Source organism: Podarcis cretensis (assembly GCF_951804945.1).
Source record: "Podarcis cretensis genome assembly, chromosome: 12".
NCBI lineage: Eukaryota > Metazoa > Chordata > Lepidosauria > Squamata > Lacertidae > Podarcis > Podarcis cretensis.
In genome coordinates, this window is record NC_137181.1 from 47,261,761 (window position 1) to 47,284,216 (window position 22,456).

Below are 22,456 nucleotides of genomic sequence, written 5' to 3' on the forward strand. Positions count from 1 at the left end.
CAATCCCAGAGAAAAGGGCTAGTGTGAAAGCAATCCACATTATGTTTTCCTTCTCTTTTTCTATCAACAGGAAAGTTTTGAAAGAGATCTCCGTGGGAGACATCAAACCTAATGAAACAGTTGAGGCAAATCTAGAAGCGCAGTTGCTGTCCAGGCTAGACCACCCAGCCATTGTCAAATTTTATACCAGCTTTGTAGAAGGAGAGAGTTTTTGCATCATCACTGAATACTGTGAGGTGGGACTTCATTTACTTCTGCTGAATGTATATTCCTAAAAAGTGGATGGGGAAATGTGTGTAATATTGCATAGAAATAATTTGGTGGTGGGTTTTTACATGTTGTAGCTTTCATGATGGTCTTCTGCACACGAGGATAGTGCCATCTCTATCATGGATATGCTGGTGACCTGCAAAAACCCACAGGCTAGGAAGCAAGGGTTCACAAGGCAATCTTTATTGGCTGGGCATAAGAACCTTGGCAACCTCATAATAATGAGCACCACAAATCTTGTGATTATTAGTTTGGTTTGGTTTGGTTTTTTGGCTTTGGACTTAAAAGGAAAGCTTTCATGATAATATTTTGATTTGCGTAGAACATCTGTGTTATTAAAACTATTACAGAAACATGTACTAACCACAGCTTCAGCCCTGAAACATTTTTCATTAAACTGGAGGGATCTTAGCTCTGTTCAGGTTCATAGCAGTTCCCACCCATTAATTTTAATGAAGTTGCAATTTAATGTTTCTGATTGTAAATTTGCTGCTGCATTTCAGGGTCGAGACCTCGACTTTAACATTCAGCAGTACAAAGAAGCTGGCAAAGTATTTCCTGAAAGCCAAATAGTAGAATGGTTTATACAGTTGTTACTTGGAGTCAACTACATGCATGAAAGGTACAGTCATTTGCTTTGAAATGGTTATAAACTTAAGCACATTTTGCACCTCTTGCTTGCTAATATTAAAGTGAAAATTAAAATTTGCTGACTAGCCTTTACTTACCTTTGATATAAAATTCTCTTTCACCACCTGGAATAGGACTATTAATGTGTGATGGATGGGAGTATATTTTTCAAGTTTTGACTTTTAAGTTCCACGCAGAGTAGTACCGTTCCCAGAATTCTCAGCACCATCATCATTCTTGCAAAACAGGGCAAGAAAATATTTAAATCCCCATGGGTTATTTTAAAAGATGCTTTTGATCATATGAACCACTAAATTTTCTAAAAATGATTGTTTAATTCTTTAGTGACTGAAGCAATGAATTTTTAAACACCTTTTGATGGTTTCAAGGTGACCACTATTTAATAGTACTATCCCGGTCACATGCTGCCAACTCAACAATTTTATTTTTCCATATTCATTTTTTTATTGCATCATCCATTTTTAATTGCGAGCATCTTTAATAATTAATATGTACATTTCAGGTCTTGGATTTCTTGGTGCACACTGTTATCAGAGAAAGCATAGAAATGCTATTATATGTGCAACTCAAGGTGCTAGCATTGACTATGAGCCCTAAATGGCTTGGGCCATATTTGCAGCCATTCAGTGAGCCAACTAAAAAGAGGGTATACTGCTGAAGAGCAGATGGGCAGTTTTAAAATCTGAATTATTCACACACACACACACACACAGAGAGAGAGAGAGAGAGAGAGAGAGAGAGAGAGAGAAGTTCCCAGAGCAACAAAGATTCAGGAGTATCATGTTCTTCTGGGGTTTAGGATCTGTCGTGAAAGTAGTAAATATCACAGCCTCTTACAGTGTCCATTGTTCCTGTGTCTCCTCTGGGCCCTGATTATTCTTTCTGACAGTGCTCCATGCTAGATCAGAAGTTGGAACCCTAACACACACATACACACACACACACACACACACACAACTTTTCAGACTTGTGTTCCGTCTGCTTGTCTCCACTACATGTTGTGCTATAGCAAACTCCAATCTCTATTAACTAGGGCTCACAAAGCTATTGCATTTGTGGGCTGTCCTGTTAATTTCAGTGTAAACAGATCCGTAATGGCTGCATTTTTATCTGCTGCTCCATTGTGATTAATCCCTGTATGAAATTGGTAGATTATGGTGATTGGCAGCAAAGAAGGTACCACTGCACATGTTAAATGTGTATATAGATCTTTTCATTCACAGTTTTCACAGGAGCAGTCTTCTCAAACTATGATTAAAATGTAGTTTCTGGTTGATTTTGTATGGAATATGCTTGGGATTTATTACCCCTGCTATGCAAAAGTCTCCAAATGAATCCGAACTTCAATGTCTAAAATCCCTGGTAGAGGACAAGGATCCTGAGATCATGTTAAGGGTAGCCAAATTTTGTGCGATTGCCATAAAACTTAGGGAACAGGCTGTGCTATCATAATGATTAAGGCCTTAAATGATAATTTTAGGTTATATTTTGGTGACTAAGTTTTAATTTATATATTTTTAAACTGTTGCTATATCTCTATTGTCCCTGCTATACTTAATTGCAAATTCAAATGTATCCCTATTGTGTTTTATGACTTCCTTGATATTGTGTGTGGGCTGGAACTGGTCTGTGACCGAAATAATAAATTCATTCATTCATTCATGTTAGACACACTTTCTTGTAGGGGTTTCTGGTGGCCAATATTTGGAAGTAAATTTGACATGCTGCTCAGTCCTATACATGTTTGCTTGGAATTATGCCCAAAGTGTTCAGTGTCATTTACACTTCAAAGTTAGGTGATTAGGAGCAAAGAGTACATTTCACAATAGTCTAAAAGACTGTAAGATGTGCTATTAACTTTTTCATCCTACTAAAATAGTTTCATTTCTCTTCATATTCAGGCGAATACTTCACAGAGATTTGAAAGCGAAGAATATTTTTTTGAAAAACAACCTTCTTAAAATTGGTAAGATGTTTTTCAATGTGATTTTATTATTGCGTAACATTTCCGCTTGCACAGTGCCATGGAATGATGCTGCATTGGGGGTGCTCCAGGACATTGCAGGAAACTTAAACAGACTCCAAGCTGTCCTAGCACTCAGTAGAGCACCAGCAAAAATGGGCCCAGGGCAGATGCCAGATGGGACCCCAGCCAGTAGCCAAGGTTTTTGGGTGCAGGGAGTGCAGAACCTGCTCCTGTCTTCCAAAGCATTTCTCCTGGCCAAGGACACCTGGTATGAGAGCTTCACTGATGAGAAAAGCATCTTGGGACAGGGAGCAGGTTTCCCGCTCCTTATCTATGCCCCTCTTTCAATTTTAAAAATGGTACTTTTCTGTTGCAGTCCATCTTTTAAAAAAAATAAATATATGACATAATGATGCCTATGCTATTCAGAAGTTTCGGAAAGCTTATCTTTGTCTGGTTATATCTGTAAAATGCCTGGGTGTAACAGAGCATTGCATATGAATGTAATGCCGATGTTGGATGTAGTTACGCATTGAGAGATAAGTGGAGGGGTGCAGCCTTATTGCTCCTCATACAGGCCAGTGAAACCTCTGCCCCATTAAATAAGTTTCATGTGGTTTGTCTGTGTGCCATGGAAATGATTTCTGGCTGCATGAAATTTTGTACTGTATAGTTGAATCCAGTGTGCATTCCACAGTTACTTCTCATAGGTTCAATTCGCACGTAACGCTAAGCCAAAATATGGCTTAGCGCAAATTTGCAGGCTCCTGGAAATGAGATCACAGCTCTTTTGCTCCTCTTCCTGTCCTCCTCCTGCAGGGTTGCTGTGAGCTAAGCCATGGTTTGGCTTAGCATGTTGTCCAAACCCAGGCTTGTGGGTTATCTCACTCCAGACAAACCATGAACGTTAAACCATAGAATAAACCTTGGTTATAGCTCATGGTTTAGAGCAGGCTTCCTCAACCTTGGCCCTCCAGCTGTTTTGAGACTACAATTCCCATCATCCCTGACTACTGGTCCTGCTAGCTAGGGTTCATGGGAGTTGTAGGCCAAAAACATCTGGAGAGCCAAGTCTGAGGAAGCCTAGTTTAGAGTGAAACAAACCGCAAGATCAGGTTTGGTCAACATGCTAAACCAGACCATGGCTTAGCTCACAGCAGCACAGCAGCAGCGGGGCCAGAGGAAGAGCAAAGCAGCCATGATCTCTCTGGGAACCTGCACATTTGTGCATCTGCACTAAGCCATGGTTTGTGTGAACTGGGTCGCACTGTGCATGTGAAGTACTTGCAACTATTCAGGTGCACATAATCATGTGACAACAGCAAATGTGAATACATCTTTTTTTACAATTTGCATATACATATTTCTTTATTCCTAAGGTGCATAGTGCCCACTATGCTAGCATAACAGAAAAATTAACCCTAGATAGTCACTGCCACTCAGCAGCCCAAATCATCCAAATTGGCAGTTCTCTGAATTTTGCAATGCAGTTCCCTAGCCAAGTAATGTGTACGGAAAGGAATATGCTAGGATAAAGTGGCATAAAGCATATGTTACTGAAAATAATGTACAATAATACATTATATTAGGGAAATTGCATTGGAAAACGTACTATATTTAGAAAAAAAATTGCACTAAAATGCTGATTGATTTTTATGAGGACTTCATTGTAAAAATAAATAAATTGCAAACTGATGTGGAAGTGTGCAGGACTGAACTTAAGGCTGGTAACATGAGAGATAGAGAGAAACCAAAAGTGAGAAGATTTGCCCATGCCTATGAACTCTCTGAGCTGCACATTTAATCAAAATAGATATAAAATAGCACAGGCTAGAATATGTAATTTAGTTTTGTCCCGTCCCCCCCTTTTCCTTCAAGTAACTATATTTCAAAATATTTTTCAAGGGGACTTTGGTGTTTCTCGTCTCTTGATGGGATCCTGTGATTTAGCAACTACTTTTACTGGGACGCCTTTCTACATGAGTCCCGAGGCCCTGCAACACCAGGGTTACGACACAAAATCAGATATCTGGTAAGCAGGCAGCGTTCTGTTTCACGTGAATCTTTCATTTAATCGTAACGATCATGCTGGAGACAGCACTGGCTTCTAGGTCACTTTCTGCTTAGGTTGTGTGCTTATCTCTCCTTTCTCTGAAGAAATGGAATTATTTGAATAAATATGCTTCCATGTTGCTGAAATGTATCTATTGCAAAAATAAACGTATTCAAGGACATGTCTGCTTATCCTTTGAGTGCGGCTGTGTTGCGGGCTGGCAATGCCTCCTGGCACCCTCACCCAACAGGGGCCCTGGTGCCAAGGACTGCCCAGCTGGTGAGGGCAGCTTCAGGTTCAACTCACCGGCTGGCATTTCGGATTCAAGCCTGCCTTCAAATTGGCCTGGGGGCAGGCCTGACAGGGCAGGTAGGCTTCCTTTAGGTCCACTCCTAGGGGATTTAAAGCAGCCTTGCCATAGCCCCAGCACCTGGTTTTTCATCGGATCCTCACTTCCTGGGGGTTTGATAATTTGAACTATTTATTTTCTAACAGTTTTTTTAAAAACTTCCTGCAAAAATAAAAAAAACAACCAGCCACATCATATTTCAAATGTACTTACATGCTCCTCATCCCTTCACTTGGTAGGCTTCAGAGCCTATATCCTGTAAAATCACAGTTTCCTGCAGTTGGTTTCACATACCCTATTCGTTTTATTTTTATATTCATTCTTCCTCTTATTGTTCTTATTTTAAGAAAACATTTTTAAACAGGGGCAAAAACTGGGAGGTACCCAAATGGCTCTGTCTTCAGCCTGCTTTGCCTACACGTTTGCAAACAGTCTCTCCACCCACACACCCAAGATTAATCCTGTCCTGCAACACTTACTTTATGACCTTCTGTTCTTTTATATCACTTACATTATACGTTATGAACCCTGTGGAAATGGAAGAACAGGCTTTTCACTAAGATAAAAGTGTGTTTCATTTTCAATAGAAAGGGGCTCATAGTTTTGTATGACCAGGATTAAAGTGCAGCAACATTGCAAGCACTCACCAGACGCTGAATTTAGAATTTTCTTGTCCTTGAATTGCTTTCATTTCATTTATTTTCCTTTCAGGTCCCTAGGATGCGTTTTGTATGAGATGTGCTGTTTGGATCATGCATTTAATGGTCACAATTTTTTGTCCATTGTTTTAAAAATTGTGGAAGGTGAAGCACCATCTCTGCCAGCAATCTATCCAAGGGAACTTAATACCTTGCTGCACAGGTGGGTTTTTTGTTTTTGCTTCAAGCTGGTCTCACCCACAGCGGTTTTATAGTTTGCATGAGAATAGATTTCATTTCATATCATTAATATTTCAGCATGCTGAGCAAGGATCCTTCACAGAGGCCATCCGCTGCAGAGATTTTAAGGATTCCATACGTTCGTGATCAATTACAGGTATTTGAAATGAAATGACAGTAGACTCAAGAGTAGAAATCGTCACCCACATTGAAAAGAATGAACCCTATGAAGGACCAAATAAACAGTCACAAGTCTTTTTCCACAGATGTACCACTGAAATATGGGACTTAAATCCAAGTCATTCTGTATAAGATACTGAACAGAGCATTTTGTGTTCAAATGGGGAAGGATATATATTTCATTTCATGTTGTTAGAGTCAGCATAACAGGTGGTGGTGCCCACTATTACTCAGAGTAGACTCACTATTTGACAGTGGAACAGTCTCCCTGACCCGGCTGTGGACTCTCCTTGTTTGGAGGATTCTATGCAGAGGTTGGATGGCCATCTGCCATGGATGCTTTAACTGAGATTCCTGCATTGCAGGGGCTGGACTAGATGACTCTCAGCATCACTTCCAACTCTGCAGTTCCTATCAAAGTCATAGAATAATAGAATTGTATTCAACTTGCTTAGTCTGGGTGTAACCCAATATTTTTTTCCTGCTAGTGCAGGCACTTCAAAAACCAAAGGAGCCAAAATGGTGTGCTTTCCATTTGCCCTTTATCTTTGTCTTGTAGCACCCAGAAGGAAAGGGGACAGGATGATTTGTAACCAAGTTTAATTTTGGTACACTGTACCTCTGATGTGACTTTCGCTTCTATTCTCACAGTTAGACTGAGGTGGAATCTACACGCATATATAAAACGCTGGGAAAACACTTTTTTAAAAAAGAATTTTTTGAAAAATATGTTGAATTTGCCATAGCTCACCATTGCCATCTAGATTCGCATTTGCATATTTCACTTTACAACACACTTAAAACGTTTTATTTGCTGAGTCCTGAGACTCCATAAATGGATGCCTAAATTAGTCAATTTGGCTGAATCAGCCTGATAAAATGGAACACACTGCGCGGGTTTTGTAAAAGTAGCAAAAAGGCTACTTCACGGTAATAAAAATAAAGGGTTGCAATTACGGCTGCTTTGTTGTCTCTTGTAGAACATGAAGTGTAAATTCACAAATATGACTCTGAAGGACCCAGCGCTTAATTCTCAGGAAGAAGCGGCTCATATCATTAACGTTGTGTGAGTATGGAATTATTTGGGGGAACGACAGGAGTAGCTAACATGGTGCCCTCCAGAGCTTGTGGACCACAACTCCCAGGCAGTGCTGACTGGCAATGCTGATGGGGGTTGTAATCTGAAGGGTAGTAGTGTATTGGCTATGTAAGAGGAGCAAAAAATAGATGAGTTATTCAATCTTGTATTCACTTACACCTACCTAGGAACAATCCTCTCTGAACTCAGTGCGACTTACTTCTGGGTAGATTTGGATACGGTTGTGATGTCAGTTGCTAACAGTTCACTGGTTATTTGGAGAAAAGAATTGTGCACATTTTTTTTAGGTAACCATTTGTATTCCAAGTGCCCAAACCTTATGAAAATGTAAACTTCTTACTAATTTAAAAGGGTTGTCTACTTTTGTCTTGTAGTAAAACCGGGCTATAGATTAGACTGAAAAATGAAATAGATTCAACACAAATTCAACATGTGTCTGTGTATATATACACACACACCCTTTCCCCATCAAAGTTCTTCTCAAAATCCTGCAGGCATTAACAGCACCATTTATTGTGCTGGTGTGTAAGATGCTGATTTCCAATTACTTTACAAAGGATAATTGTGTGTATTATTTTCAGCCAATGTAAATAGCATACTCTGTTTTACATAATTTGTGTATTAAGCTGATTTAATAGGAACAATAGCAGAACACAATGGTATAATGATGAATAGAAATTTCAAAGCTGGTAATTAAATTCTTACCCCTTTTGGTTTCTATTGGATCTACTTCCCTTCTTTCCCTGTGGTTACTGCTGCTCTATTACATTAATCAACTGCTGTTACATTCACTGCTGGGGAAATTACTTTCTTTGCTGTTCTCTTGTCTGCCATAATCAATGTTTATTATACTTAGATAATGCATTTCTGTATGTTTCTTTGAGATGGGTAAAGTCAACAAAGAGGGAAAGCATTGTTCAGCTTAGAAATCTTGATTTTTATATCTCACTAAACTGCAAGGAGATCTATGTCATCTTAACATAGTATCCGTTTACTTTCTAATACAGGCAGAAGGGCCTCAGATAATGATTGCAGGGTCCAGGTTGGCTCAAATGGGAAGGCAGTCCTTGAGGTATTGCAATCCTGAGCTGTTTAAGCTTTGAATTGGACACGTGAACTAATTGGCAGCCACTACATTCGGGTCGGGACGCAGGTGGCGCTGTGGGTTAAAGCCTCAGCGCCTAGGGCTTGCCGATCGAAAGGTCGGCGGTTCGAATCCCTGCGGCGGGGTGCGCTCCCGCTGCTCGGTCCCAGCGCCTGCCAACCTAGCAGTTCGAAAGCACCCCCGGGTGCAAGTAGATAAATAGGGACCGCTTACCAGCGGGAAGGTAAACGGCGTTTCCGTGTGCGGCTCTGGCTTGCCAGATGCAGCTTTGTCACGCTGGCCACGTGACCCGGAAGTGTCTCCGGACAGCGCTGGCCCCTGGCCTCTTAAGTGAGATGGGCGCACAACCCCAGAGTCTGTCAAGACTGGCCCGTACGGGCAGGGGTACCTTTACCTTTACCTTCACATTCGGGCCAGGATTGGTATAACATGCTTAAACCATCTTGTCCCAATGAGCAACCTGGCTGCTGAATTCTATACCAGCTGAAGTTTTTGAACTGCCTTCAGATATAGCCCCACATGTGTTGCACTAATCAAACCTACAGCTTACCATAGCATAGACCACAGAAGTTGGGTTATGCCTGGACAACTATGGGCACAACTGGGCCAAGTTGATGGAAGACAAGCTGTGCTACCAAGGCTTTCACCCTGTACTCAGAAGGGTTGGTACATAATTTGTGGGATTCAGCAGAGATGGAGTGCTCTCAGACAGGATGCAATCGGAAGCTTTTGTAGAACTAGGACCTTTTAGAAGGGCTGGCTTTTTACCATAAAGGGTTTTAATTAAAATAGATTATATCTATCTGCTCTAGTTTCAGCTCATTCTCATTAAGGAGGGCTGTTTACTAATGCCCTTATTGTACGTTTGAAAATAATTAATGAAATACTGCAGTATGAGCTTCACAGTCATTGGCAAGCTACTACCCTTATTTATGGTACACGGGATAATGAGGTCAGCTGAGACAGTGTGATCACTAATACGCCTTTTCATTTTTGATTCTATTATTAAAACTCAAGGAGTATTCCTTTGTTCTTTTTCAAGGAAATAATGAATATTACTCATGTCCAATGAAGTGAGTTCAAAGGTCTAAGTTTACATAATTATAAAACAAGTGTGGTATTGAAATTAATGCCATTAGAGCTTTCTCATGCTAATGTTCTGTGCATCTTAATTGCATTTTTCCAACTGTTGAGAGCGCAGTAAAATGTAAATAACTGAAACCTATCATCTACAGAATAGAGCAGAAACAAATCTATGCACAAAAAAATATGGCACCATTCAGAATTTTATTTTATTTTTATTTCAAACTTCAAAAGTATTTATTTTGAAATGAGACTTTTGGAAAAAAAATTTTTTATTGTTAAATCTTGTCCATTAGTGGTTGGATCCAGATAAAGTTAGGGAGCATCCCAATTCCTTGCGGGTACCAGAAGAGCTTAATAGAGGAGTGCAGTAACTGATTAATTCAGAATTCTTCTACTTGTATTGGCTGCAATGGAAGGTTGGCATAACCCACTCTTGGTAGCTGCACCAGTTTAGGATTCAGCAGGTCCTCGGCCAGCCCAGCTTCACCCCACAACCTCTCCCTGACCCTGTGTTAGTTTGGTCAGTTTTTGTTCCTGGAATGGGGGAAAGAATTGTCATCTTGTTTTTTTCATTATGCATCAAAATGTCTTGGGGCTGGTCCTGTTTTCAGCTTTTCGGGCCCAGGACCATTCATTTGAATTTTTGAAAGCAAATGTCCACACACATTTGTTTCAGTTCTAACCCTTCTCTCTTCAGGCAGAAAAAAGTACATCTACAAACTCTGAGGGCCCTCTCGGAAGTGCAGAAAATGACACCGCGTGAACGAATGAGACTGAGAAAGCTGAGCATTGCTGATGAGACAGCGCAGAAGCTGAAGTAAGAAGCACAGCATTATTTTAGCCTCCAAAAGGAGATCCTTCAGTGTCCTTTGTTTGGGAAGTATTTTCCGTATTTTTCGCTCCATAGGGCGCACCTGACCATAGGGCGCACCTAGTTTTTAGAGGAGGAAAATACGGAAAAAAATATTCTGAATAAAATGTTGCACTAAACTATTTAAAGCAGCAAAGCGGGCAGCTCCTGTCCGCTTTGCTGCTTTAAACCGAGCCTCAGAGGAGGGTAGGAAGGGGAACCATGGCTTATCTAAGTCCAGTTAATAATGCTGAGCCAGACTTATGGCCATCGAGATTAGCCTGGCCGTCTCAGTGGAAATCTGGGCAGGCTGGGGTGGACTTTCAGTGGTCAAAGTGTGGTTGTGACTTCCTGCCCGGCATCTATTTCCTGCCGTCTTTCCCCCCTGCACCCTGCTTTGAGGGAAGGAAGCGGAGCCATGGATTCTCTGCTCGCAACTGCAGTAGATTCCCTTCACTTCGAAGCAGGAAAGTGGGAGAGGAGACGAGTGTAAGCTGCTCCCCTCCCACTTTCCTGCTTCAAAGCAATCACGGAGGAGGGAATCCGCTGCAGCCGTCAGCAGCGGAGGATCCATGGTCACCTTCCTTCCCTCCTCCGTAGTTGGTTTGAAGCAGGAAAGTGGGAGAGGAGCTGCTTACACGAGTGTAAGCTGCTCCCCTCCCACATTGTCGCTTCAAAGGGAGCCCGGGAGGAGGGAATCTGCTGCAGCTTCCCCCACCTCCCGCAGAAGCTGCACGCTCTTTAAAGGGGCTGCGTGGCTTCTCCTGGCTTTTCTGGGAGGTGGGGGAATTCCCACACCTCGTAGAAAAGCCCGCAGGAGCCGCGCAGCCTTTAAAGGGGGCGCCGCTCTTGTGGCCTTTTCCCCGAGGAGGGAGAAGGGACTGATGCGGCCCTCAAGAGCGCACGAAGCTTGTGTGCGGCTCTTGGGGGCTTTTCCCACCTGCCTCCCCCCGCATTCGCTCCATAGGATGCACACACATTTTCCCTTGCTATTTAGGAGGGGAGAAGTGTGTCCTATGGTACGAAAAATACGGTAGTTTGTTTCCAGAAAGGGTCTGTGGTCTGCTATCCACAGTCTTCATGTCAGCCTCTCCTAAATGCCCCCCCCCCGAATTGGAGATTTGGACATTCCTTGATGTACAGGAAGAGATGCAACTGCTTTATCCAACACTATGTTACACACCACCCTAAACTCTGAGTGTTGTGAGATTCCGGGGGGTCCAGGCACTTACCTAAGGTCTGTGGGTCATTTGGAAATGAGGCACAGTGGAGATTGTGGTATCTTTATTATATATGGTTTAGATGGGGAAGGAGTTTAGAGCAGGCGTAGGCAAACTCCGGCCCTCCAGATGTTTGGGACTACAATTCTCATCATCCCTGACCACGGGTCCTGCTAGCTAGGGATGATGGGAATTGTAGTCCCAAACATCTGGAGGGCCGGAGTTTGCCTACGCCTGGTTTAAAGCAAGAGCGCCTCCTGTTTCTCCCATACAGTATATGCAGGAGTTCAGGATCCCATGCTCTCTGCCCCTTTTACAGCCTGTCAGTCCACATGGTGCTCTGACCCCCCCTTTCTGTGCAGCTTGCGAACTACAAACTTACCTTCCTGCTCTCATACATCATGCCAAACTGAAATCCTAAACCTTTTTCAAACCCGTTTGTCTCTGCCCCCTAACGCACCCCTGGAGGAGGGGGCTCCACTCCCCTTGCTGTGTGGCATTGAATTCCATGATCTATTTTCATGCTCCTCCAATGTCCCCGCACTCAGCTAGCTATACCTGGTTGGCCAGGCTTGTTAATATAAGCTGAATCCAGCAGTGTTTGGCACAGTTTAATCAAACCTTGATTAATTCTAACTTTTACTAAATCCAGGAGTTATGGGGTGGATCTGGCATGCAGGAATTTAGGGGATCCTTGCTCCCCCCCAAACTATAACAGCTATTTGTGGAGGAGAAACAGAATACAGAGAGAAGCACTCTCCAAACTCCTTGTCATTTCCCCCCTTAATCTCTTTCTTAAGATATCTGTGGTTCTTCTGATCACTCCGACATACTGCCCACAGTTACTAGAGAGCCATTTGTTTGCCCCCAGAACAATTTTGTCCTCACTGTTTTTCGACAGTTGTTGTGATTTCATTCTCTGTGCCTGTCTGTATAAAGGTTTCTCATGTATTTGGAAGTGCTGATGGCGCAGATACAGATACCTAAATATCATACCCTCCAACATTTCTCCAATGAAAACAGGGATGTCCTAAGGAAAAGCAGGACATTCCGGGATCAAATCAGAAACCAGGATGGCTTCTGTAAATCCTGAACTGTCCCTGGAAAATAGAGACACTTGGAGGGTCCGAAATATATCAGGGTGCTGGGTCTGCCATGGTATGAAAATAGAATGAATAGAATTACTGCTCACTTAACTACTCTCTTTTATTTATGTTAGTGTTCCTTTAGAGCAGTCTCCCCCAACCTGGGGTCCTCAGTTGCTGTTGGAGTACCATTTCCATTGTTCTCAGCCATCATGGCCAGTGATGAGGAATGATGGGAGTTGCAGTCTAGCAGCATCTGAGGATCAAGGTGGAGGAAGGCTGCCTTAGAGCTAGATTTACTTTGGGTTTGATCCTAAGAACCGCTTGCAGAAGGAAGTCAGTGGAAGGTGACTTTCCTGTCTTGTCACCCCTTAAAGTTGCAAGATGTCTGCCCAGTTGGAGAAGCTTCTTCCCTCTGCAAGTATGAAGCATTAATATTCATTTCTCATACCAGTTGTAATCCTTTTGCTTGAAGGAATCACGCTGAAGGAAGTCGCTAGAAAGTTCTTAGCTCAGTTACCATTTGTGATGTAGAATTACCGGTATTGTCATTCTTTTCAGGCAGTTGGCTGAAGAAAAATATCAAGAGAATCTCAAGAGAATGCAGGAGCTTAGATCCCGTAACTTCCACCGTGTGAATATAGATGTGCTTCATGTAAGTTTCTGGCCTTTGCTTATATTTTCTAAAACTCAAACATCAACTTCTACAGTGTTTTCTCCCCCTGTCTTCTCTACTTATCCTTAGCTCTCTGTGACTAGGGCTTTTTTTTCAGCTGGAACTCACCAGAATTCAGTTCTAGGAGCTCTCAGGTGGGTGCTATTGCCATTCTAAGAAGACAAGGGAGGTGTTCATGGCGAGTTCTGGCATCTCTTTTTCTAGAAAAATGGCAATGTCTGTGACTCACAAAAAGTCAATAGAGGCTGGATATTGAAATAAGATTCCAATTAATGCAGCCCCCATACTTAAAACTATCCCAAACTGGTGAAAATGTGCAACTTCAATTGATAGTGCTGCAAAATACATATACAGAAAGCTGGCACTAACCCCAGCCTACTGCCAGTACCCTGTTCATACACATGCATATAATAATAATAATAATTACCAAAAAAATTCTTATGAGAATTCCAGCTGTTACTCCATTCAGAATATGTTTCATTGTTACCACTTATGATTTACTGTCTCATTTCAAATAAGGAACCTGATGAACAGACAGCAGAGCATCTGATTAAATCTCAGCCAGTCACTACGTTGAACTATCTGTCCATAGGATGTGAGGATCAAAGTGACAGTGATAGAACAGGCAGACTCTGTATGTCTGATCCTGTGGAGCGCGGTAAGAGATTGATATTATATGCTGTGTTAATTCCTCATCTAGTTAAAGCTAGATGAGACATAAGATGTTTCGGTCGGGGGCGGGGAGTCTGTTTAGTCTTTTAAAAAGGTTGGAAAATCAAACCTTGATTTTAAAGTGATCACAAACTGTATGCATTTTCTCTGTACAATGATATATGCTACCTTTGCATCCTCCATTTAAGAGAGTCCATAAGAGATCAATATGACAGAAATCGCAACTGCTCAGAGGAGACAGCCTAGGAAAATTGACCAGTGCATTAAGTATCTAATGCTTATATTGCCAGAAATTCTTTGGTTTGGGCCAAACTGTAAAGCATAGGAGAAGTTTTGCATGGCTTCATCAAGGTTATGGCATGTTCCTGGTTAAACACTATTGCATGATAATGTTTATGAATCAGTCACAATTTATGTTAACTGTATTAAAGCACTTAACTTGAACAGCAAGTTCCATCAGTAAAGGAGCTGCATGCTTGAGCATCCTCTCTCTTTATAAAAGTCTACTTATGTGTGTGACAGGGTCACTTCAGACTATAGTTCTCTTACCTGGAAAAGTTTTCCATGCAGGTAAATTTTAAGATTTGAAGTAAGCCTCAGTATCAGCCTGTGGGGTTTCTAAATAAAATGTAACACATTTTTGTATTATTACAGCAGAATTGTAAGGATTAGGTTGGCTGGTTTAAATTCATATAGTTTTATTCATTTCTCTTGATTACATGCTCTTTGTACTGAGGATTCCATTGTTTGTTTTAGTCTGTGTAGAGATGATTAACTGTGATTTTAATATTGGGTTCATCTAATAGCTTTATAATGCTATTGATATTTTAGTTTAAGCCACCTAAAATCTGCAAGATATAACTGAACAACAAACAGAATAAATCTCTTTATTTTGAAGCTGCATTTCTTGATCCATGTGACAGGTATTAGCCTTCAGCTCCTGCAGAATACCTACCTGTCAAGGCTGAGAAGCTGTTAGATTCAGGGCTGTGCTTTTATAACCATGCTCTTTCTTTCTTTCTTTCTTTACTGATGGCACAATGTGCAGCGATGTACTCTGCAGCCACAATGGGTATTTTCTCAAAAGACCTGATATTTAAATTGAATTTCCATGAGCTGTTGATTCAGTAAATAACTGCATGGTGTAACACCCAGGATGTTAACATGGTTGGTACTACTTAGATTAAGACAAAAGAATGCTTCATTAAATGACAGTTTCTTAACTGAAGAAATGTATGATAAGTCTGCCATTAACAGCAGCAGAGACCACTAATTCAAAATTCAGATGTGCTACCTCTTCTGTTTCTTAATTTGGTCTCTGAATTTTTCTTCCCCGCTTCATTGTTTTTTGCTTTTGTTCCAAGATACATCTTTATGTGCATTTTTTGAACTGAGAACTGTGTCACAAAATTGGGAAAGGTGTGTTCTGATCTGAGTATGAGTCTGGGAAGTGTGAATCAGTTTGGGTCACTTGAAAATGTGAACCATACCAAATTCTGGAGCATCCCTAGGAAGGATATTGGCTTCTGCCACCAGCCAGAGGAACAGAGGCTGCTTTAATTTTGGATTTTAATTTGTTGTAAATCATCATGGACCTCATTTAATCAAAACGTGAGATATAAATCTCACATAAATGCGCACACAATTAATAAGATAATGTAAACACTTCTGGGATGGGAAGAGGTACATGATAATTGATCTCGGTAGTGCTGATTGTGGGCCGTGCAGATCAGTATGAAACTTAAAGGGTGCTTGCACATTTTGCTTCATTTTGCTTCAGTAAGACTAGAGACTTACTGTTGTTGTTTTTGAAATAAAAGCTCCATGAAAGCCTTTTGTGGGTGCTGGGTTGGCGACCCCTATTACATCATATTAAAAACAAGCATGGCTTAAAATGTTAATCAGGTAGCTTTTTTCTAGAGCAGATAGAAACTTCCATTGCTCATTTGCATGGAATATAATATATTCATTGGGCTGTACCTGCCTAGGAAAAGCAATGCATCAGGAATACATAGTGTATTCTCTATCTGTGGGCACCTCTCTACCCTACACATACACAGAGAGAGAGACTCTTTAGTGCATACACGTAAAGCTTAATATTGACTAGTAGGACTTTAAAATCTGCTGGATTCTCTATCTTTAAAGAGAAGGCAAATACGTGTGACACGTTAAGCCAAGCATCGCCAGCCAACTTGTTCTTTTACAGTATCAAGAGAGAAAATCTGTGTGGGAGGAAGTTGCATTCTAGAAACTATGTCCAGGCAGGAGAGAGAGAAAAATGAAAATCAGGAAACAAAAGAGATGGATATGGAATGGAAATTGTGACTGTTTAGAACATAAGGAGTATATAAGAGTGGAATCAGAACAGCAGGGCAAATTGGTCGCTCTTGCATATAAGGCAGTGAACATTTCACGCAGGGTTCCCTTCTTGGCCCCCTGTGTGCGTTGGTGGGGCATGCAAAGTGTGCCCTGCCCAGTTATACCCCATCTTGCTCTGCTCCGCCCCAGTTCTGCCATCATCCAGGTCCAAAAGGACCTGCGCATCAGCTATCGTGCATCAATTGGACAAGCCTAAAATGTTCACCACGTGTATCTATTCTATCACGTTATAATATATAGGCCTAATAGGCTTCTTTTTTTTCACTCATCTCCCGGTGTATTTGAAAGTTTAGCTGCATGGTCTAGAGACATCAACACAGAGGTCTTAAAACTCCCTGCGAGGGTTTTCATTTATCATTGTGATCAGTGCTTGAAAGATACAGAATTAATGGGCAGTTCAGAGTGGTGTGTTACTCACATTTGTCATATTGCGTTCAGGCTTCAACCCAGTATCCGGTATCCTTGTTCCTCCCCAGGTCCATCGCCCCAAGCTGAACTGGGTAGTTAATCAACAAATACATGACTTCTAAGTGCTTGTTCTTAAGTTTAAAATTATAATTATAATTATAATGCTGATCTTTAACTTTTCCCTTGAAAATGTGCATCTGTCAAACAAGGAGATTTAAATAAAAGGAGATTTAAAACAAAGCTGTATGACTAATTTGTGAGTTTTGCTAAAGAAATAAAATGTATATTTGAACTGAACTAATCTCCCTTTCACATTGTTATCACTTGGGCCTAAAAACCAGTTTCCTGGGTGTTTATTGATGGCTCTCTAATCTCATTGCCTAACCCTCACATTAATCCACACCCCTGTCATTTGCATTTAGCCCTCCATAGCATCCTGTCTTGTTCCCAAGCACCCTCCTATACAAGGCATATCTACACCTATCTGCATATTATAGCCACAATTTTTTTGTGAATGAACACTATATATTCATTCAGATTGGCATTTGTTGGGTCTTACTAATTTCCCCCAAATAGGCACAGCAATACTGATACTAATTGTGTCCATTGCAAGAGCAGTACAATCATCTCCTGTAAATCCCCAGAATGCTACTTCCATGAACACATGTGTAAAATACAGATCTCTTCAGGTTATCCATAGATTGTCCTTGAGTGAAGTCTACTCATCACCCTGGGTTTCATAGAACCCTTCTAGTATGGTTCAAAATTAGAAAGAATATTTTTTTTAAATAATGGAATGCCACTGGCTTCTGCTTCTCATAAAGTGTCCTGACTAATCCTAGAGAATCCTAATCCTAGCATGGCTGAGAAGCAAGGAGATCCAGCTAAGCTGAAGGAGAGGTCTTGCTCCTCCAGGCACCAGTTGCATAGCAGCAGCCTTGAAAAGAGAGGCATGGAACAAAATACTTGACTGTGAAACCATCTTCCCAGCAAAAAGACTGCACTGGTGGAGCAGCCTTCTAGGCAGAGGACTGAACAAAGTAGAGACTGAGAGGGCCCAGTTACAAGAAAGAGACTTTCTGGCAAGTGTTAGCCCTAACATAAAGGGTGATACAGGGCTGAATGGGAGGACAATTAAATGTTAATTAACTCAAGGGTAGATTTGCTTTATCTGAGATACTGGTGTAGAATAAACTGAATGGATGATGCTAATTTTTAATGTATTGGTGTATTATACTGAAGATATGAATTTTAATTATGATGGATTTTATGGATACCGTAAATTCACATTATATTCTATTAAAGAGATAAGGCTGTCTATATGGAGAAGATGAGAGATTTTTTTTGCAAAGGCCTTTGGTTATATGCAATAAAGTTCATTCACAAGATTAATATATGCTTATGGAAAATCTGAATGTTTAAAAAATGAAGAAGCAGGTTTATATTAGCTGTGGATGGTTTCATTCCTTACTGCACCACCCAGAATAATTATGGAGATTTATTCTTTTCACATAAGAAGGGAGAGAACTGCTGAACAATCTGAGGCTCCTGAGACTGAAACTGAGGCAAAGCATGACTGCAGAATCCAGCTGCTCAGCTATCTATTGCTAAGCAAGACTGCTTTGCGACTGCCAGCTCACCTTGACATGCTGTCATTTCTTTCCGTTTTTCTCCGGTAGCTTTGTGCAGAAAGGCAGCATCCTGGCTCAGCAAAGAGTTCGGAACTCACTTAAAAAGAAAGCAAAATGAGCTTTTAGTTCTCTGGAAGCATCCTTCGCAGGCATGAGAGAACAGGAAGTTAGTTATGACAAAGCATGGCTGGTTTTCTTTCAGCAATGGCCACCATGCTCAGGGAAGGACCCATTTTGGGGGCGAAGAAAACCTTGAGGTGTCTAGAAATGGCTGAAATAAGGCCCTTAGCTGTTCACTGTGAGGTAACTGTTTGAAACTGGCTGGCCTGAAGGCGTTTTGCTGCCTGAGGTGGGGCAGCACATAGTAATAATAATATAATAATAATTTATTATTTATACCTCTCCCATCTGGCTGAGTTTCCCCAGCCACTCTGGGCGGCTTCCAATCAAGTGTTAAAAACAATACAGCATTAAATATTAAAAACTTCCCTAAACAGGGCTGCCTTCAGATGTTTTTTAAAGAGAAGATAGCTGCTTATTTCCTTCACATCTGAAGGGAGGGCGTTCCACAGGGCGGGCGCCACTACCAAGAAGGCCCTCTGTCTGGTTCCCTGTAACCTCAATTCTCGCAATGAGGGAACCGCCAGAAGGCCCTCGGTGCTGGACCTCAGTGTTCGGGCTGAACAATGGGGGTGGAGACACTCCTTCAGGTATCCTGGGCCGAGGCCGTTTAGGGCTTTAAAGGTCAGCACCAACACTTTGAATTGTGCTCGGAAACGTACTGAGAGCCAATGCAGATCTCTCAGGACTGGTGTTATGTGGTCCTAGCAGCCAGTCACCAGTCTAGCTGCCGCATTCTGGATTAATTGCAGTTTCCGGGTCACCTTCAAAGGTAGCCCCACCCAGAGTGCATTGCAGTAGTCCAAGCGGGAGATAACTAGAGCATGCACCACTCTGGCAAGACAGTCTGCAGGCAGGTAGGGTCTCAGCCTGCGTACCAGGTGGAGCTGGTAGACAGCCACCCTGGACACAGAATTAACCTGCACCTCCATGGACAGCTGTGAGTCCAAAATGACTCCCAGGCTGCGCACCTGGTCCTTCAGGGGCACAGTTACCCCATTCAGGACCAGGGAGTCCCCCACACCCACCCGCCCCCTGTCCCCCCAAAACAGTACTGTCTTGTCAGGATTCAACCTTAATCTGTTAGCCACCATCCATCCTCCAACCGCCTCCAGACACTCATAGCATCCATTCACAATAGTGCCAAGAGGCCGGTCAACTTATTTTGGCACCTGAGGCAGAAAATCCCACAAGTGCCTCTCGCCTTCTCTGTCAGTAAAAACATCTGCCTTTTATGGATTGTTTTGTATGTTGAACACTACCCAGAGAATGTTAGTTATTGGGCAGCTAATAAAATGCAGTAAATAAACAAAATAATTGCTACCCTTTCTACGTGTAGGATCCTACATTAGTGTGGCAGTCTGCTAAGAAAAAGCCTGTGCATGAGCAGCTGTTTGCACATAGGCTTTTTCTTTGCTACTACAAGGACATCTAGAATAAATGTAGCCTGCCGCCCAGTACTTATAGTTCCTCTTTCATAAAAGTAACGTAGTGGAGGCTATATTCCTTTTGACATTGAATCTGTATCTTTAGGAGGATGAAACTGAAATTATTGGGGAGGGGGGTTAGTAGATATGGAGGGGACTATATTAGCATTGCACTTGATTATGTGCTGCTCTGCTGGTAGTAATAACTTGAAATGAAATAATCTGCTAGGTTGACGTTCTGGACTAATCAGACAGTATCTAATCACTTCAGTTTTTCAACACAATGACTCAGAGGGGGGAAATGGATTTTGCGATGAAAATATAAAACTATGTACTCTTACGTTTTGCGCAATGGGCTGGTTTATATTCATATCAATTTCACAGCTGAAAAGACATTGTAAACGAGAGGGGCAATTAAAAATATATTTATGAGCTGTGCATGCAAATACAGATAGTCCCTGTATAATCTTTATTTACCAGATTCTGCTGGAGGGCATTCTTGATAGGGATGATGCCTCTTTCTGCAAGGATCAGGCCATGTCCTCTGAAGTCTTTAGCCTTCTTTCCAGGGGGAGAAGTCTTCCCTCTTTCCAGACCGACCCTGCCTGCTGTCGGTGACAGCTGGGTCTTTCTTCTCTGAAAAAACAACAACAAAACAAAACTCATCTGTAGCATTTCCAGTGTTTGTTCTGTGTCACTTTGTGAGATTGGTGACCTTTTTCCTTTCCAGTTTGGTCACACTGGGCCTCAGAGGCGCCACAGCTATAATGTAGAATGGAAGGCAAGGGATGGTGGGAGGCCTGCCAAATTTTGGCATCACACAGGATGCCGATGAAATTTGAGACCCCACAATGACTTGCCCTAAGGCGGAGCCATGTACTATATCCATGGTCTGACGGGCCCAGATAACCTGTCTCGCCCATCTCTCATGTGGTCTGTGAAGGGATGAGTCCCCTATTTTCTGGGGTTTATACTAGAGGAAATCCCACAAGTTCATGTGCTGGACTAAGGTGTTTATTCCCACTGGATAAGGTCTTTTGGCAGAACGGTCTTCTGCCAAAAGATCACACACGGGAAAGTACAAAGTTAGCAGGGCCAGAAATCCCCATGGGGGCAAGTCTGTGGCGGACTGGAGTCTGCAAGATATCTGCAAAATTTACCCATGCTTGCAGATATTTACATAAATGCAATGTTCAAACTATAGTGAGAACAGAGGCGGCACGACTCATATATCTTTTGTGGTCAGTCACATTACCTGCAGTTATTAGAAGGCTTCAAGGCACCCATGATTCTAAAATTCTAAAATTGAGGTGAGTTGGGGATTCGCCTTGTGGATTTCATTAAGGCCCACCTTCCCCCTCACCATTTCAGCACTGCATAAATATACTTGCTTCCTTTCACAAGCTTTTAGGAATTGTGGCAGGTTCTTTGCCAGATCATTGTTTTCTCATTTCATCTCATTTCTTTTCAACTTTTAAAGAAGCTTCATCTCTTCCCTTTGTCAGTCACTGAGCTTTAGTACCTTAAACTCTCATCCCACTTTCTCTTCTGTTATTGCTTTATACTCTACCGGTTACAATATTCAAAATTCATTTCCTTAATAAATACATTGCAATATGTTGCATCTGACAAGCCTCTGAGTTTATTATAAGACCAAAATAGCCAAGCACATTACAATAATTGCATATATCATTTCCATATTTCCAATGCTAATTTTGTATGAATGTTTCACTGTGGATTTCAGTCAAAAAAGTTTCAGCTCAGCTGGGGCATTTTGCTAGGTATTTAAAAGGTTATGTGTACAGGCCCACAGAAAACTAATTTAAATAATTTTGCATATTGTTAATTAGATAATTATATGCAAATTTTGCCCAGCAGGGGAAAACCCTAGTTCTTGCTGTCAGGGATTTTCTGGGTTCACTCCACTGTATGTAGATGGGACTCTCTGCTCTACCTACAATTCGTTGCTAAAAGCTTTTGCTTATCTACATGCTAAAGCCAAAATAAGTGTTCTCCAGCATTCAGCATTACTTCTGCCCCCCCATCACACCCACATTCTCCTTCTCCATCCCATCCAGTTCATCTCATATGCACCTAAACCCCTTTTCAATTACAGTATAGTGCTGTCCACACTTGATATCCAGCAACCACAAATCAGCATAAACCACACTTTAACTGATTCCCACCCAAATCGTCCCCAAACAGATTCTTTGCTTAATGCACACCTCACCTCCACACAGACCCAAATCAACCTTCAATAAGGTTATTTTGAATTATCTATCCAGTCAAAATTATATAACCTGAACCCTGCTGTTTGAAAGTCCAGGTTTACTATAAATGTCGCACAGAGG

The 22,456-nt window shown here is 41.7% G+C and overlaps 1 protein-coding gene and 1 long non-coding RNA gene across 7 annotated transcripts in view; one reads left to right on the plus strand and one right to left on the minus strand.

Moving 5' to 3' along the window:
* The window catches only part of NEK11 (NIMA related kinase 11), an 87,247-nt gene that overhangs the window by 39,648 nt on the left and 25,143 nt on the right, over positions 1-22,456 (plus strand). For all 5 annotated transcript variants that reach the window (XM_079947309.1, XM_079947307.1, XM_079947311.1 and 2 more), the window contains 10 exons: positions 71-236; positions 774-892; positions 2,823-2,887; positions 4,793-4,919; positions 6,001-6,150; positions 6,246-6,324; positions 7,328-7,413; positions 10,335-10,454; positions 13,354-13,447; positions 13,988-14,126. In XM_079947309.1, the coding sequence (XP_079803435.1) occupies positions 71-236; positions 774-892; positions 2,823-2,887; positions 4,793-4,919; positions 6,001-6,150; positions 6,246-6,324; positions 7,328-7,413; positions 10,335-10,454; positions 13,354-13,447; positions 13,988-14,126 (1,145 nt within the window). The remainder of the gene's footprint in view (positions 1-70; positions 237-773; positions 893-2,822; positions 2,888-4,792; positions 4,920-6,000; positions 6,151-6,245; positions 6,325-7,327; positions 7,414-10,334; positions 10,455-13,353; positions 13,448-13,987; positions 14,127-22,456) is intronic.
* LOC307199550 lies at positions 14,180-20,914 on the minus strand. 2 transcript variants are annotated; one of them, XR_013832042.1, is made up of 6 exons: positions 20,583-20,914; positions 20,447-20,489; positions 18,568-18,655; positions 16,938-17,015; positions 15,096-15,229; positions 14,180-14,758 (listed from the first exon to the last, which is right to left on the minus strand). It is a non-coding gene; the product is annotated as an uncharacterized lncRNA (long non-coding RNA). The 2 variants fall into 2 exon arrangements; XR_013832041.1 differs by lacking the exon at positions 20,447-20,489.